The sequence below is a fragment of the Macaca fascicularis genome, chromosome 14, assembly GCF_037993035.2.
Source record: "Macaca fascicularis isolate 582-1 chromosome 14, T2T-MFA8v1.1".
In the NCBI taxonomy this organism is placed as follows: Eukaryota; Metazoa; Chordata; class Mammalia; order Primates; family Cercopithecidae; genus Macaca; species Macaca fascicularis.
In genome coordinates, this window is record NC_088388.1 from 31,742,034 (window position 1) to 31,757,574 (window position 15,541).

At 42.6% G+C, this 15,541-nt stretch overlaps 1 protein-coding gene across 3 annotated transcripts in view; it reads left to right on the forward strand.

Moving 5' to 3' along the window:
• LMO2 (LIM domain only 2) overlaps window positions 1-15,541 on the forward strand; it is a 65,192-nt gene that overhangs the window by 31,956 nt on the left and 17,695 nt on the right. For 2 of the 3 annotated variants that reach the window (XR_012423343.1, XR_012423342.1), the window contains 2 exons: window positions 7,614-7,796; window positions 10,207-11,086. Coding sequence is in view for 1 of the 3 variants with exons in the window: in XM_074013976.1 (XP_073870077.1) it covers window positions 7,614-7,644 (31 nt within the window). In the remaining 2 variants the exon portion in view is untranslated. Of the gene's footprint in view, window positions 1-7,613; window positions 8,018-10,206; window positions 11,087-15,541 lie in introns of those variants that run through there. The other variant, XM_074013976.1, reaches the window with a different exon arrangement.

Here is a 15,541-nt window from a genome sequence, read left to right on the forward strand (position 1 = left end):
GTTCTATATGCACAGGAACATTTGAGAAATACTAATCTAAGACACAGAAAAGACCATGTATTCCTTCTGCAATATAAATCTTTCCTTTAAAGAAAATATGACTGTAACCAATATAGAGAAAAATAGAAATAAATTTGGGATCACAGGTGGATTGACTGTAGAAATGACATTTGAAATTAATCTTCCTGGCTGGGTGCAGTGGCTCACACCTGTAATCCCAGCACTTTGGGAGGCTGAGGCAAGCGGATTTTCACCTGAGGTCAGGAGTTCAAGACCAGCCTGGCCAACATGGTAAACTCCATCTCTACTAAGAATACGAAAATTAGCTGGGTTTGGTGGTGCACTCCTGTAATCCCAGCTACTCGGGAGGCTGAGGTGGAAGAATCCCTTGAGCCCAGTAAGCCCAGATTGCGCCACTGCACTCCACCCTAGGTGACAGAGTGAGACTGGGTCTCAAAAAAAAAAAAAAAAAAAAAAAGAAAGGAAAAAAATAAATTAATCCTCCTCTTCTTTCCAGTATTTTTATATTGGAGAAATTGGGCTTAATGTTGAGAAACCCTGCAATTTGTTTATCAGTAATAATATCTTTGTGTGAATATCGTAAGTTAACTTTTCATAAAACATTTTCTAAGCCCATAATGTTATGCTTTCAAGGGAATTATATATATTGACTTTGGGTTCCTGTCTAATTTTGCGTATAACATTAACTTTATCTTTACTCCTAATTTGTGCTGAATAATGCATTTTAAAGAAGATATTTTCAGTATACTTCTGACTTGCATTTTAGAATCTACATTTTTATTCATATCATCAACATGCATTGCATACTCTCTCTAATGAAGTTTTAGTAGCAAGACGGCATCTACTCAAGTTTCCCATCCTATATTCAACAATGATTTAAAATTTTATGTTCCATAAATGCCTTTACAATATATTCCAACATTTAGTTGAAGCAAAAAGAGTTAATTATATCATATTTACAAGAAAAAAACAAACAACCCCATTGAAAAGTGGGCAAAGGATATGAACAGACACTTCTCAAAAAAAGACATTGATGCATCCAACAAACATATGAAGGAAAGCTCAACATCACTGATCATCAGAGAAATGCAAATCAAAACCAAAATGAGATACTATTTCACACCAGTCAGAATGGCAATTACTAAAAAGTCAGGAAACATGTGCTGGTGAGGCTATGGAGAAATAGGAATGCTTTTACACTGTTGATGGGAATGTAGATTCATTTGACCATGGTGGAAGACAGTATGGCGATTCCTCAAGGATCTAGAACCAGAAACACAATTTGACCCAGCAATCCCTTTACTGGGTATATATCCAAAGGAATGTAAATCATTCTGCTATAAAGACACATGCACACGTATGTTTACTGCAACACTATTTACAATAGCAAAGACATGGAACCAACACAAATGCCCATTAATGAGAGACTGGATAAAGAAAATGGGGTACATATACACTATGGGATACTATGCAGCCGTGAAAAGGAATGAGATCATGTCCTTTGCAGGAATATGGATGAAGCTGGAAGCCATCATTCTCAGCAAACTAACACAGGAACAGAAAACCAAACACCACATGTTCTCACTCATAAGTAGGAGTTGAACATTGAGAACACATGGACATAGAGAGGGGAACGATACACACCAGGGCCTGTTTGAGGGTGGAGGGTGAGGGGAGGGAACTTAGAGGACGGGTCAATAGGTGCAGCAAACCACCATGGCACATGTATACCTGTGTAACAAACCTACACGTTCTGCACATGTATCCCTTTTTTTTTTTTTTAGAAAAAAAAAAGAAAAAAGAAAAAAGAGTAGTTATATAATTTCTCAGATGACATAAAAAATCTAGTGCTGTAAAATAGATACTTGCTACATCATTCAATATCAAATGTAAAGACACATAACAAAAAGTATAAAATGGTCTAGAATTTTTTTTAGGATCTTCTGTTGCAATCCATTATGATTTCCACGCATACTTTTGGCATTGCTGTATGTAACTTTTCTTTACATTCAGTTTTGTAAGTAGTCTTCTAAAAGTTTTTACATGGTTTCTTTTGTTTTGTCATCTACTGGACAACCTCCCTCACCCAAACATCCACATATGAAATGCTTGCTTTTTGGAAATCCACAGTTCTAATATGTGTTCTACCTGGCTTATACCAGAGACTGTATTTAAAATAGTAAAGATAATATTTATCATGTCTCATCTTTTTCAAAATTAGTTCATTCATTACCTCTGCTATCAGTTTAACTATTTGGTTTTGTATTTTATTCCTTAAAATTGTGTAACATTATTTGGTATCAGTGTGCCATATGTTACTGAATTTTTGATAGTTTTTGCTAAGGAAGACAATTTTTCCTTCCTTCCTTCCTTCCTTCGTTTTTTCCTTCCTTCCTTCCTTCTTGCTTTCCTTTCCTTTCTTTCTTCTTTTCTTCTTTGTCTTCTTTTTTTTTTTTTTTTTTTTTTTTTGGAGACAGAGTCTGGCTCTGTCGACCAGGCTGGAGTGCAGTGGCCGGATCTCAGCTCACTGCAAGCTCCGCCTCCCAGGTTCACGCTGTTCTCCTGCCTCAGCCTCCCGAGTAGCTGGGACTACAGGCGCCCGCCACCTCACCTGGCTAGTTTTTTGTATTTTTTTTTAGTAGAGACGGGGTTTCACTGTGTTAGCCAGGATGGTCTCGATATACTGACCTCGTGATCCACCCGTCTCGGCCTCCCAAAGTGCTGGGATTACAGGCTTGCGCCACAGCGCCCGGCCCTTTTTTTTTTTTTTTTTTTTTTTTTTTTTTGAGACTGAGTTTCACTCTGTTGCCCAGGCTGGAGTGCTGGGCTCACTGCAACCTTCATCTCCCGAGTTCAAGGAATTCTCCTGCCTCAGCCTTCCGAGTAGCTGGGACTACAGGCACACGCCACCATGACTGGCTAATTTTGTACTTTTAGTAGAGATGGGGTTTCCTTATGTTGGCCAGGCTGGACTCAAAGTCCTGACCTCAAGTGATCCGCCCACCTTGGCCTCCCAAAGTGCTGAGATACAGGCGGGAGCCATCATGCCCCACCGGAAGACAATTTTCATCACTGCACTAGTAGTTTCCTGGATAATCCTCTCCCTAGATGTTGCTTTGTCAAAGCTGAGTCATGTATATTATGTGCACATGATATTGCTTCTCATTATCATAGCGTCTTTGTTTATCACTTAATATATTACATATATTTCAAATCTTTGAATTCTTAACACTGTTGAAGTGCATTTACCCTCTGTTTATTAGTATTATGTGATAAGTACTGCCAACCCATTCTCACATCTTTATTCTTCAGTTGATACATTTTTTTCATCCCTGAAGAATTTGCAATATAGAGAAAACACAGAAACCATTAAGGTAGAATAAGGGGCATGGTCAGTTTATCATTAGGAAGAATTTATGAATAAGTAATTTCTGAAAACTTCCTACCTGTACTGATAGCAGTTAAATATAACGAAAAGTTAAATTTCTTATGTATACATTTTGTAGACAAATTTCAACTGGAGTATTCTGTGGACAAAAATTCAAATTACATAGCCAAGTACCTGGAAGGGGAAAAGAAAATCTAGTTTAATGTTTTCTTTTTCTCTTCCAGTTTTTCCTCAAGTTACGTCTGATGTAAATATTGAAATTAAATTCACATCCTAATTTAGCAGTTTTGCCCCCGATTTTATCTTCTTCAAAAATATATTCAGTAGTCTAATTGATTGTCTTTGATTTCCTTCCATGTTTTCTGATTCTGAAATTAATTTTAGAAACTCCTTTGTAGTATGTGAGCAAAAAAATCAATGGTATTTTATCTCGGAACTTACATGTACATAACATACAAAATATAGAACTAACAAACTGCTAAATATTATCAAGCATTAATATTTTTATTAACAGGATATGCACAAGCGATTTCCATTATAGAATTAGCCAGATCACAGTGGTAATCTCTAATTTATGTGCATGTAATTCATTTTGTGGATCATTTGCGTGTATGTCATTTGATGGTGATCAATCAAATAGTGAAAGTTCTTGTAGATTTAAATGAGGAATTCAGGAATACCTTTTGGGTGCAACGAACACAGCAGATAATGAGAAATGCAGTATGAAATATTAATTAGCCAGAGCTCTAATAACAATAGGGATTAAAACAAAATTTTAAACACTCACCTACCAATTAGATAAAGTGATTCCTTGTTTAGAAGTAAAAGTTATTTTCAGATGATGTTAGACATGTTGTTGATTTTGAATATTGACCCATTTTTCCTTTGTAAATGGACACCGAACAAAATGCAGTAAACGTCTTAAAACAAGACACTTTACTGCCATCTGCCGGGAAGTTGTAAGAAATATATAAATCATCAATCTTTCCAATAAACAAAATAAAAATAAACATATAAAAATTATCGGAATAATAAAGGGTCTCTGATGTGAACGGCACCTTGTTGAATGAGGAGTGCTTGTGCAGTGCCCAACGTAGATCACCGTGATCACCGTGCCTAGATTTTACTATAGTTGCTTTCGATTCTCTGTCAGAGGAGAGAAATTCCAATTGGAAAAACATTCTTGAGGTCCAGTCTGGTGTTGCTCATTCATACTATTGGCAGAAAAACAGGGGAGGGGCCACAGTCTATAATTCAACTTCTGCAGAAGGCTGTCTACTCTCCCGAGTCACACTGGGAGCTGGAGATTTTCATCACTTGCCCCAGGACAGAGGGCAGAGCTGTGCGTAGAATCTTCTCAAGGCTAAATCCGTTGACTCTGCAGAAAGTGGGAGGCTGGGCACGGTGGCTCACGCCTGTAATCCCAGCACTTTGGGAGGCCGAGGTGGGTGGATCACGAGGTCAGGAGATCGAGACCACGGTGAAACCCCGTCTCTATTAAAAATACAAAAAAATTAGCCGGGCGTGGTGGTGGGCGCCTGTAGTCCCAGCTACTCAGGAGGCTGAGGCAGGAGAATGGTGTGAACCTGGGAGGCGGAGCTTGCAGTGAGCCGAGATCACGCCACTGCACTCCAGCCTGGGCGACAGAGCAAGTGGGAGAAGGGGAGGAGTTATAAACCCAGGCAAACCTTTTAAGGGAAAAAAGACTTGTCCCTTAAATTAGGGAGCTTTCAGATGAACCAGGAGGATCCCTAAACAAAAGAACTTTAAGTGGAGGTAGGGGAGGGAGCTTTACGCATTTTGATTATAATTCTTCAGTGCAAACTCACAGCTTCTTACTAGAAAACAGTGACATGAGCTCTGGCATGCTTTGCTTACAAACAATGGCCAAGAATCCATTACTATTTTCTATTCTCAGAAGACAAATTCTCAGATGGAAAGGTGATAAGACGTTACCTTTATACAACCTCAGGTACTTGAAGTCAATCTTAAATGAGTCTGTATTTCTTGTGATGCAAATAGCAAAACTTAATATTAAGCCAATAACTAATGCAGGGCTGAATGTATTCCATTACCTCAGACAGTACCTGGCCCACAAGAGGCACTATCCCAAAGTGCTAAGTGAGCAATGGTGACATAGAATTGGGGAAACCAGAGAAGGCTTCCAGGAGGAGGCGTTAGATCTTGACAAGGGGGCAGAATTGAGTTAGATCTCGACAAAGGAGCAGAACATTAGCAGGCAGAGATAGTGACCAAAGGCCACCCAGGTGTAGATAGCCCTATGAAAAGCAAGACTCATAAAGCGGACAAAGAACTCAAAGCATCAAGTGGACACTGGAGACGGGAGAATGTCAGGACAGCATGGTGACAGTGTATAGTGAGGAAGCTGAGATGTGGCAGGGGCCACAGTTTTGACACTATGCATGGAAGCCAATTTGCAAGGGAGAATAATGATTGAATGGGAGAGGAGGGAAGGAAAACTGGAGAGGAGGAGGTTAGTTAAGCTACTCTCTCTCTCTCTTAACTTTTCACTAAAGTAATATATATATGTATATATTTCAAAGCACACATAAATATATATAGCTTGATGAATAACTGATTTATTTACTTGTAACAGCATAGATTAGTTTTCAGACCTACTTTTTTGAAAAGGAGTTTTAAAAGATGGTAAAAGGAGAGAAATGGGATGGTAGCTTGAGTGGAAACATTAATGTAAAGAAAATTTTAGGGCTGGGCATGGTGGCTCACACCTGTAATCCCAGCACTTTGGGAGGCCGAGGCAACTGCACTCCAGTCACCCAGGTTGGAGTGCAACGGCGCAATCTCAGCTCACTGCAACCTCTGCCTCCTAGGTTCAAGCGATTCACCTGCCTCAGCCTCCCAAGTAGATGAGATTACAGGCATCTACCACCACGCCCGGCTAATTTTTGTATTTTTTAGTAGAGACGGGGTTTCACCATGTTAGCCAGGCTGATCTCGAACTCCTGACCTTGTGATCCACCTGCCTCGGCCTCCCAAAGTGCTGAGATTACAGGCACAAGCCACTGCGCCCAGCCCATAGACAGTTAATTGTGAGCATTAACACTGACTCAGACACACTCCGTAAGGTGTTACATGGTAATTCATTTATTCCCCATAATAATGAGAAAGGCAATATTTATACACCCATTTTACAGATAAAGAAATTAGCTGTGGGACTTATAGAAGTTAACTTTTTGATGTTTCAGTTTCCTTATCTATAAAATGCTAGCTTTTAGAACATTAAGAAGGTTCATAGAGCCCATTCATTAGTTCAGCATATTTTACTGAGCCCCTACTATGTGCCAGGCACTATTCTAGGCACTGGAGAAACAGCAGGAAAAATGTTTTATTAGAAATACATTACATATATATACACACACACACACACGCACACACACATATAGTTGGTGCAAAGGTAATTGCAGTTTCAGACCATGAATTTGAAATCATTATAATTTGGCTCAAACACATCTTCATTCGTAAAAATAGGAACCATTACAATCAACACATTTTTGCCAATGATAAATAAGTTTGTTTATTGCTGTACTGTAAAAATCTATACTTCAAGATTTGAACTCTTGGAAAGCATTCATCCTGCTGGTTGTGGAAGGGTTTTCCTTGCAACAAGTTGTCAAGTTGCTTGAAGAAGTGGTAGTCAGTTGGCCAGAGGTTAGGTGAATATGGCCGATAAGGCAAAACTTATAGCCCAATTCCTTCAACTTTTGAAGTGTTGGTTGCGCGACGTAGGGTTGGGCGTTGTCGTGAGAGGAACTGGCTCTTTCTGTTGACCCATGCGGGCTGCAGGCATTGCAGTTTCCGGTGCATCTCATCGATTTGCTAAGCATACTTCTCAGATGTAATGGTTTCGCTGGGATTCAGAAAGCTGTAGTGGATCAGACCAGCAGCAGCCCACCAAACAGTGACCATGACCTTTTTTTTGGTGCGAGTTTGGCTTTGGGAAGAGCTTTGGAGCTTTTTCTGGGTCCAATCACGGAGCTGGTCATCCCCGGTTGTTGTATAAAATCCACTTTCTGTCGCACATCACAATCCGATTGAAAAATGGTTTATTGCTGTTGCGTAGAATAAACGAAGACGACACTTCAAAACGATGATTTTTAAACTTTTGCTGAGCTCATGAGGCACCCACTTACCGAGCTTTTTCATCTTTCCAATTTGCTTTCAGTGCCGAACGACAGTACAATGGTCGACACTGAGTTTTCCGGCAACTTCTTGTGCAGTTGTAAGAGGATCAGCTTCAATGATTGCTCTCAGTTGGTCGTTGTCACCTTCTGCCGGCTGGCCACTACACTGCTCATCTTCAAGGCTCTTGTCTCCTTTGCAGAACTTCTTGCACCACCACTGCACTGTATGTTGGTTAGCAGTTCCCGGGCCAAATGCATTGCTGATGTTGCATGTTGTCTCTGCTTCCTTACAACCCATTTTGAACTCAAATAAGAAAACCACTCGAATTTGCTTTTTGTCTAACATCATTTCCATAGTCTAAAATAAACATAAACAAACAGTAAGTAATAAGTCATTAGCAAAAAAACATAAAGCGAGAAATGCCCATTAAAATGATGTATAAGATAACCACATTTATTTACATTCTTAAATGTAAATAATTTAAGAATTATGTTCTTAACTTTATCTTTTCTTGCCTTATGTTTTATCCCAATATCAAACAGCAAATTCTAACAACGCAAAAACCACAATTACTTTTGTAACAACCTAATATCTCTATATATACACATAAATAATTTGCTATATAATTTGATTTTTTTTTTTTTTTTTTTTGAGACAGAGTCTTGCTCTGTCACCCAGGCTGGAGTGCAGTGGTGCAATCTCCACTCACTGCAACCTCTGCCTCCTGGGTTCAAGAGATTCTCCTGCCTCAGCCTCCTGAGTAGCTGGGATTATAGGCATGCACCACCACGCTTGGCTAATTTTTGTATTTTTAGTAAAGACGGTGTTTTGCCATGTTCACCAGGCTGGTCTCAAACTCCTGACCTCAGGTGATCCACCTGCCCCAGCCTCCCAAGGTGCTGGGATTACAGGTGTGAGCCACCACGCCCGGCCTAATTTGATTTTTTAAAAACCCAAATATAAGCTTCATATTTATTTCTGCAAAATTCTCTACTGGACTACACAGTGTCAATTACAGCCTAAACTTCAGCTGAAAAGCTAGAGTCTTCAGAGATTCCCCCAGGGGCCATGGAGGATGGGCTGTGGAGGGTCCCTGATTTCCTCTGCTCTTCCAGAGAAGAGCCACCTGCTAGTCCTCTCCCACTGAGAAAGAGAGAGATTGGGCTTCCATGGAGGGCAGAAGGCAGAGGGGCCACAAGAGATAACTTCCTGAGCACCTCCGTCTCTAACTTCCTTCCTACATTGTCCTCTCTGAGCCTCATACAGCCAGGAGTGGTGAGTCAAGCAGGTGCTATTGTGCCTGATTCACAAGAGAAGGTACTGAGTTATAACAAGGTGAAGGGTCAATTTCTAGGTGCTTCTCAAACTGTAATGAACATGGGGATCACCTGAGGATCTTGCTAAACTGCAGATTCTGATTCAGTGGTTTAGGTGTGGGACCTAAGATTCTGTATTACTAAGAAACTCTCAGGTGATGCTGGAGACCACGAGCCTCTCTGTGAAACAGCAGGTGAGGTGCTTTAGGGACAGTTCTCTGGATAGAGGTGGGAGTTGCAATCACGTTGCCCCTAGCTCCTCCTGCTGCTACATTTGGCCACTCCTATTTGGAAGCTGGGAGAGGATTATCCTATTGCAGTCCTGTGTCTAGAAGGGGAAGGTAATTCATGTCCCCTGCTCCTTCCCCAGGCAGAACTCAGAGTTCTTTGTGTCTTGTCTGCTCCTCAGCTGAACTTTTTGGCTCTTTCTTTTTCTAAACTTGAATCATCACAATAACAAATACAACAGCAAGAAAATAGCATTGACTCCTATTGGAGTCCTGTATACCTGGGATCACCTGATTTTAAATCGGGCTCAGGTGAGGCAACTTGGTATCATGGAAAGCTTTTAGTCTCTAGAGTTAGACACCTGGGTCCAAATCCTGGTTCTGCCTCTTACAAAATATAAATAGAAGGAAAATATACTTAATTTCTTGGCTGGGTGCAGTGGCTCATGCCTGTAAGCCCAGCACATTAGGAGGCTGAGGCTGGTGGATCATTTAAGTCCAGGAGTTCAAGACCAGTCTGTCCAACATGGCGAAACCCCGTCTCTACTAAAAATACAAAAATTAGCCGGGTGTGATAGTGCATGCCTGTAGTCCCAGCTACTCGGGAGACGGATGCATGAGAACGCTTGAGCCTGGTAGGTGGAGGTTGCAGTGAGCTGAGATCGCACCACTGCACTCCAGCCTGGATGAGAGAGCGAGACTTTGTCTCTAGATAAATAATAAATTGGGCTCGGCTAAAGTGGCAGACTTCCATCCTGACCTTTACTCTGCCCAATAACCCTACTGGAGGGCAGCCCATTTCAGGTTATCCTGCAGTATCACCAGAAGCATTATGCTCAGTCTGCAATTCCAAGTTATTCCAAAGGTAAGTCAGTCTGATGTTCTGGGAAGGGAAACTGAAAAGCCAGCACTTAGGGGAACTTTGGCCTCCAGGGCATCCCTGTATTCAGTGATGGGTGGCATGGTGGGGCGGTGGGGGATGATGGGAACTCAGTTGGGTCTGAGGACAGAACCTCCCTACCCCTTAAGGTTAAGATAGCCAGAACAGAACACTGCCAGCCAACATATGCTGCCAAATCTCCTTTCCCAGGCAGCCCACACCAACCTCTTCCTGGAGTCAATGTTTCCTATGGAGAATGGATTAAATAAGAATCTCCTTGAATTCATCAGAGAGCCCTGAACTCTGATGTCCTGTTGGTCCTGATCTTGACTCTACCTCTCTCCTTGAGGGAACTGGTATTCTATGGCTAGGACAGACTGGAATCTGAGACTGGGCACATCTGGGGCTCCAATCCACATGAAGGGAGAGAATACAAGATAAGAAGCAAGTATAAATTGCCATGTCCAGAACAAAATCAAAGCCAGACTTTCTGGGGTGGAAGGTGCAGGAGAAACTTGTAAAGGGGAGGCCAAACCTAGAGCTGACCCTCATATTCATGGATTTGCCTTTGTGTTTTCTCGTTGGTTTTCCTGCCACCACCATTTTGGCCACACGGGGGCACTGCTTACCCTTGCTATTCTCTTAACTCCTTCTAAGGAGTCTGCCTCAAGACTGGAAAGTTCGAATAGCACCTTAGCAAATGCCGAGATGACATGTAAACTAAAAGCAACGTGGGTTATAAGCATGGCCATGAAGATGCAGAGATCACAGGGTCCAGAGAAAAGGTGAAGCTTGCTTTAAGACTCCTGTAGTCCATATGAAGATTCTGCTGCTTCAATCAAATCCAAAAGTGTAAAAGAAACCCAGCAGACAGTGATTAAGGGACCAGACCCTGGAACCAGACTGTGCGTGAGGGTTCATGCCCCAGCTCTGATAGTTGTGTGACCCTTGGCAAACACCTTATCTCTGGGGACCTCAATTCCTCATCACAAGGATGATACCAATGCGCACAGGATGAGGTTGTTACAGAGATTAAGTGAGCTCATCTATGTAAAGCACTCACAAGTCTTCGTCTCACAGCAGGTGCTAAGTAAGCTATTTTATTATGATTATTATGATTATTATTGTTATTGTTATTATTATTATTACGAAGGACATGCTAGGGGAGAAAAGAAATGGAACACCCCTGTAGATATGCAAGAAATGAGGTAAGAAGGGAGTACTCAGAGGAATGAAGGGAGAGTGAAAAATTAAATATGGGGTGGGGAGGGGGCCGGAGAGAAGCCCTTCAGGTAAGTGAGACAGGCAGGGAAAGAGAGAATATGCCCTTCGCCCCCAGCAAGAGCTCCACACTTTAGAGAACTTGGCTCTAGCTCTGCTGGGGACTCCCACCTTCCCACTGGATGGAAAATCCTGGGGGCCCAGGGATGTGCTCTCTCAGCCAGTGTCCCTCCTGCTGGCTGCTAAAGACTCTGGAATTCTCTGTCCAGATGCTGCGGGGAGCTGTCCTCTTCTGGTCACATCCTTCCAAGGGCGGACAAACCCCCAGGAGAGCCCACCCTTAGGGTGTGGTGTGGACAGAGCTTTAACGCGGGGGCCCAGGTGTCTACTGTGCGTTTTGGAGGCCACCATAATGCTGCTTGGGGCTGGCAACTGGAGAGAGTGGGGCGGGGGTTGGGGATCCCTGTGGAAGGGAGGTGTCTCTGGGTGGGAGGAGGACGGTCGGAGGACGGTCTTCCCCTCCCTTTGAGGTCCTGCCTGATAACCGCTCTGCGCTGACCACAGGACCATGTTCCTCCACGGGCAATGTCCCAGTCGAGTCTGGGTCCCCAGAGCTCCCCCGTTAACCCAGTTGCGACCCTGAAAGCACCGGACCTCAATTCCCCTTGGTGGAACTCGGGAACACGAAGGGAAATGAATGCGGAGAAAACCGGGATCCAGGTAGTCTGATTTCCAAAGAGCCGTTCCCTCGCTGCGGCTTGGAGTTCCGCCCAGGTGTCCGCGTGTCCAGGTGTGGCGGCCGCCCCCACCCCCCGCCTTGGGAGGCGCTGGGACCTGCCTCGGGCCCGCCTGCCCGCGCTGACAGGGACTGGCGGCTTTCGACACTTGGCTCTTTGGAGGCGCGGTGTGGGGAGCCCCTGGGCTGCAGGGTCCCGGCGAGCCGAGCCGAGCCGGGTCGCCGAGGGGGAGGAACCGACGCCCCGCCTTCGGGACATCGCCGGCCACTTCGTCCCGCGCGAAGGCGAGGAAAGGAGGAGGGATAGGAGGGCGCGGTGGAGGCAGCGACGAGGGGCCTGGCTTGATGCCTTCGGGGGCACCCGGGGAGAGGGCTGGTAATATTAGGTGATGCCTGGGGAAGGGGGACCCAAGCCCGGGCCCAGAATTCTCCCCCGCCCCGCTGCGGGGCTCCAGGCTGGCTATTGAGGCGTCTCCCGCGGACCTCGCGGGATCCCAGGGCGGGGTTTCCTCCAGCCGCTGCTCAGGAATGGGGGGGTCCTCCAACCTGGAGAGGAGAACAAGATCCAGCGAGCCCCACAGAGTAGCAAAGGAGGCCCCTTCCCAAATGCAACGCAGAGAGGGCTTGCTCTCTGCACGGAGTCAGACAGATCCTGGATTTGACGCTATCTTGAAATGAATGTATTACCCACACTAATAGAAGACCATGTTTTACTTGGCTACATTTACCCAGTAAGAGCCGTACAGTTTAGCTGAAAGATAGTGGAATATGTAGCTGATAGTCCAGGATTCGGGTTTTGGCACCTTTTCTTATAACATATGTGCAGTTTAAGTCTCTGAGCCTTGTTTTGACAGTGATGATGATGAGGATTAATAATAGTTATCAATAATAGTATATAGCAGCTCCTTTTATTGAGCACTTACTGTGGACCAAGCTCTGTGTTGAGCACTTTACAAACACTAATTTTTTCACTGAACTCTTAAAATATCCCTATAAGATTTATTCAGGGACTTTTAGCTTTTTTTTAAAAAAGGTCATCTTTTCATCATGTGATATATATTATACACCATTATATATGCATATGTACATATATTTGGTTGGTATTTCATGATGATTGTGGAAACCCCACAGCTTAGAGCTCAGCTTCCCATTGTCTCACTTGGGGAGGCAGCAGGGTGCAACAAAAAGAACTTTAGAGTCAGACAGACCTAGTCAATCAGCCCCTCTGAGATTGTTTCAACACCTATAAAGCGAGTTGAATGTGGCTCCAATGTGAATTGGGGAACTTTCAAAAAATTTTCTTCTTAACAGACTGGGGCCTGGCCTCAAGGCTGTTTTGGTTAATATTCCTTCCCCTCCATCCTTTATACTGGACATCAGTACAGTCTCCATCATCCTGAACCCCCTGTCTAAAGATCTTAGGAGGGATTGTTTTTCTTAAGATGATCTGGAAGCCTGCAATGCAGGGTGTCAATTTCTTCTGGGGAAGCCTCTTGTCTTCAAGATAAAATGATATCTAGTCACCGAGGAACAGTTTAAAGATATTTTCAAATAAAGCAGAGAAGTTCTAATAATATTAGCAGTATGAAGATAAGTTAGAGCAATAAAGGCCTTTTTTGGAAGTACCAGCATAGAAAATAAAGTCTCTGAGGAAGTGACTAGACATAGAGATGCAATCACGAGGCTTGAAGAATCAACCAAATGCAAGTAGAAAATCTGCAGATTAAAAACACAGGAAAAGAGAGAGAAGAAGATACCAGGAGAAAGAGATTGGAAATAGCTCAACATTTGACAAGGTCTTTTGTAAAACACGAAGAGGAGAAAGAGTCCTGAATGAAGCAAACCAGAGCTAGAGAAGCTTAAAGCTGGATTTTCTTTTGTTCAGAAAATGTAAGCTTGACTTCAAAAAGACAGATGATGGATGTCTCTCAGAGACAATCGCTAACAGTGCTTGAATCTGATGAAGAACAACTGATACGGAAATTGAGCAATGAGGTTGTTGGTGGGCGTTGTGAGTCAGAACAGCAAATACAACAGCAGGAAACTTGTCAGGTTCTCTTTCCCCATGCAAGTGCCCAAGCTTTGATTCAAATTAATCTTGGCATTTCAGCAACATTTAGAGGTATTTTATGAGCCAGAGCAAAAAGTGAGGGATCTGAGAAAAAAGATGATTTGGGGGAAAAAAAGAGCAGATGCTCATGACAAATGTTGATGAGGATGTTAAGAAATTGGAACCCTTATACATTACTGATCAGATTGTAAAATGGTGCAACCATTTGGAAAACAGATTTTTGGTGTCTTGGAAAGTTAAATATTGAGTTGCTATATGATCCAGCAATTTTACTCATAGGCACATACCCAAGATAATTAAAAACATATGTCCACACAAAAACTTGCACATAAATATTCATAGCAGCACTATTCCTAATAATCAAAAGGTAGAAACAACCTAAATGTCCATCAATGAATGAGTGGATAAACAAAATGTGGCATATCTATACAATGAAATATTATTTGGCAATAAAAATGAATGAAGTACTGAATATGCTACAACAGGAATAAGCCTTGAAAACATAAGTAAAAGAAGTCAGGCACAAAAGGCCACCTATTGTATGATTCCATTTATACGAAGAGTCCAGAATAGGCAAATCTAGAGAGACAAAGAGTAGTAAAATATACTGCTGGGCCATGGCAGGGGCTGAAGCAAAACTCATTTTTCTTTGTAACTCAGATACTCTTTGGGAGAGGCTTTGGGTAAGATAAGTTCTGAAGACAAGAGCAGCCTCTGGGGACCGAGCTGTTCCCCGGGACATGGCAGTTACAATGACTCTTCACAAGATTTGATCCAATTCATCTTAGCCCTCAAAGGGAGGAATGGGTGTGTTGAACATTCATAACATTTTTAGTTTGTGTTCTTTTTCATCAAAGCTTACTTCCAGAAAGAGAGAGAAGTCAGCACATAGGACATAGGTCCTCTCAGTTTTTGATAGTTTCTGGAACTCTGCCCACTCAGGGATGGACATATCATTTGTGTACTCATTGTTCATGCTACTCCAGCACCCACACATATAATTTCCATGAGAGCTGGGACTTTGTCTATTTTGTTCACAGCTATATACAGAGCACTGACTGGCATGTAAGAGGTACTCAACATTCATTTTTAAACCTAGAGGTTGATTATATAGGCCCATTTTGTGGTTCCCAAAAGACACACATTATTTTGCATGCAGATTTATTTTTTTAACTGTATCTTCAAATATACAGTAAAGGTCTTACATCATGAAAGGGTCATGGGTACTATTGTGACTATCAAGATGTGTAGGGTTGAGGCCTGGGCTGGGATTTGGATCCTGTGGAATAAGAACATCTATCTGTGGGAATCCATCTGAGGCTATTGGCCAGCAGCCCAGAGCCACAATTTCAAAATAAAGAAGGAACACAAGAAATACCCTCATACATTTGTATAACCATGTGCTGTTATCAGTCAGATTAGAATCAGTGCTCAAAGGTAAAGATAAATGAATCTCCACTAAACATCATCCTTATTTTCTAATCAGATAAGGAAAAATCACTGGCCAAGGAGTGATA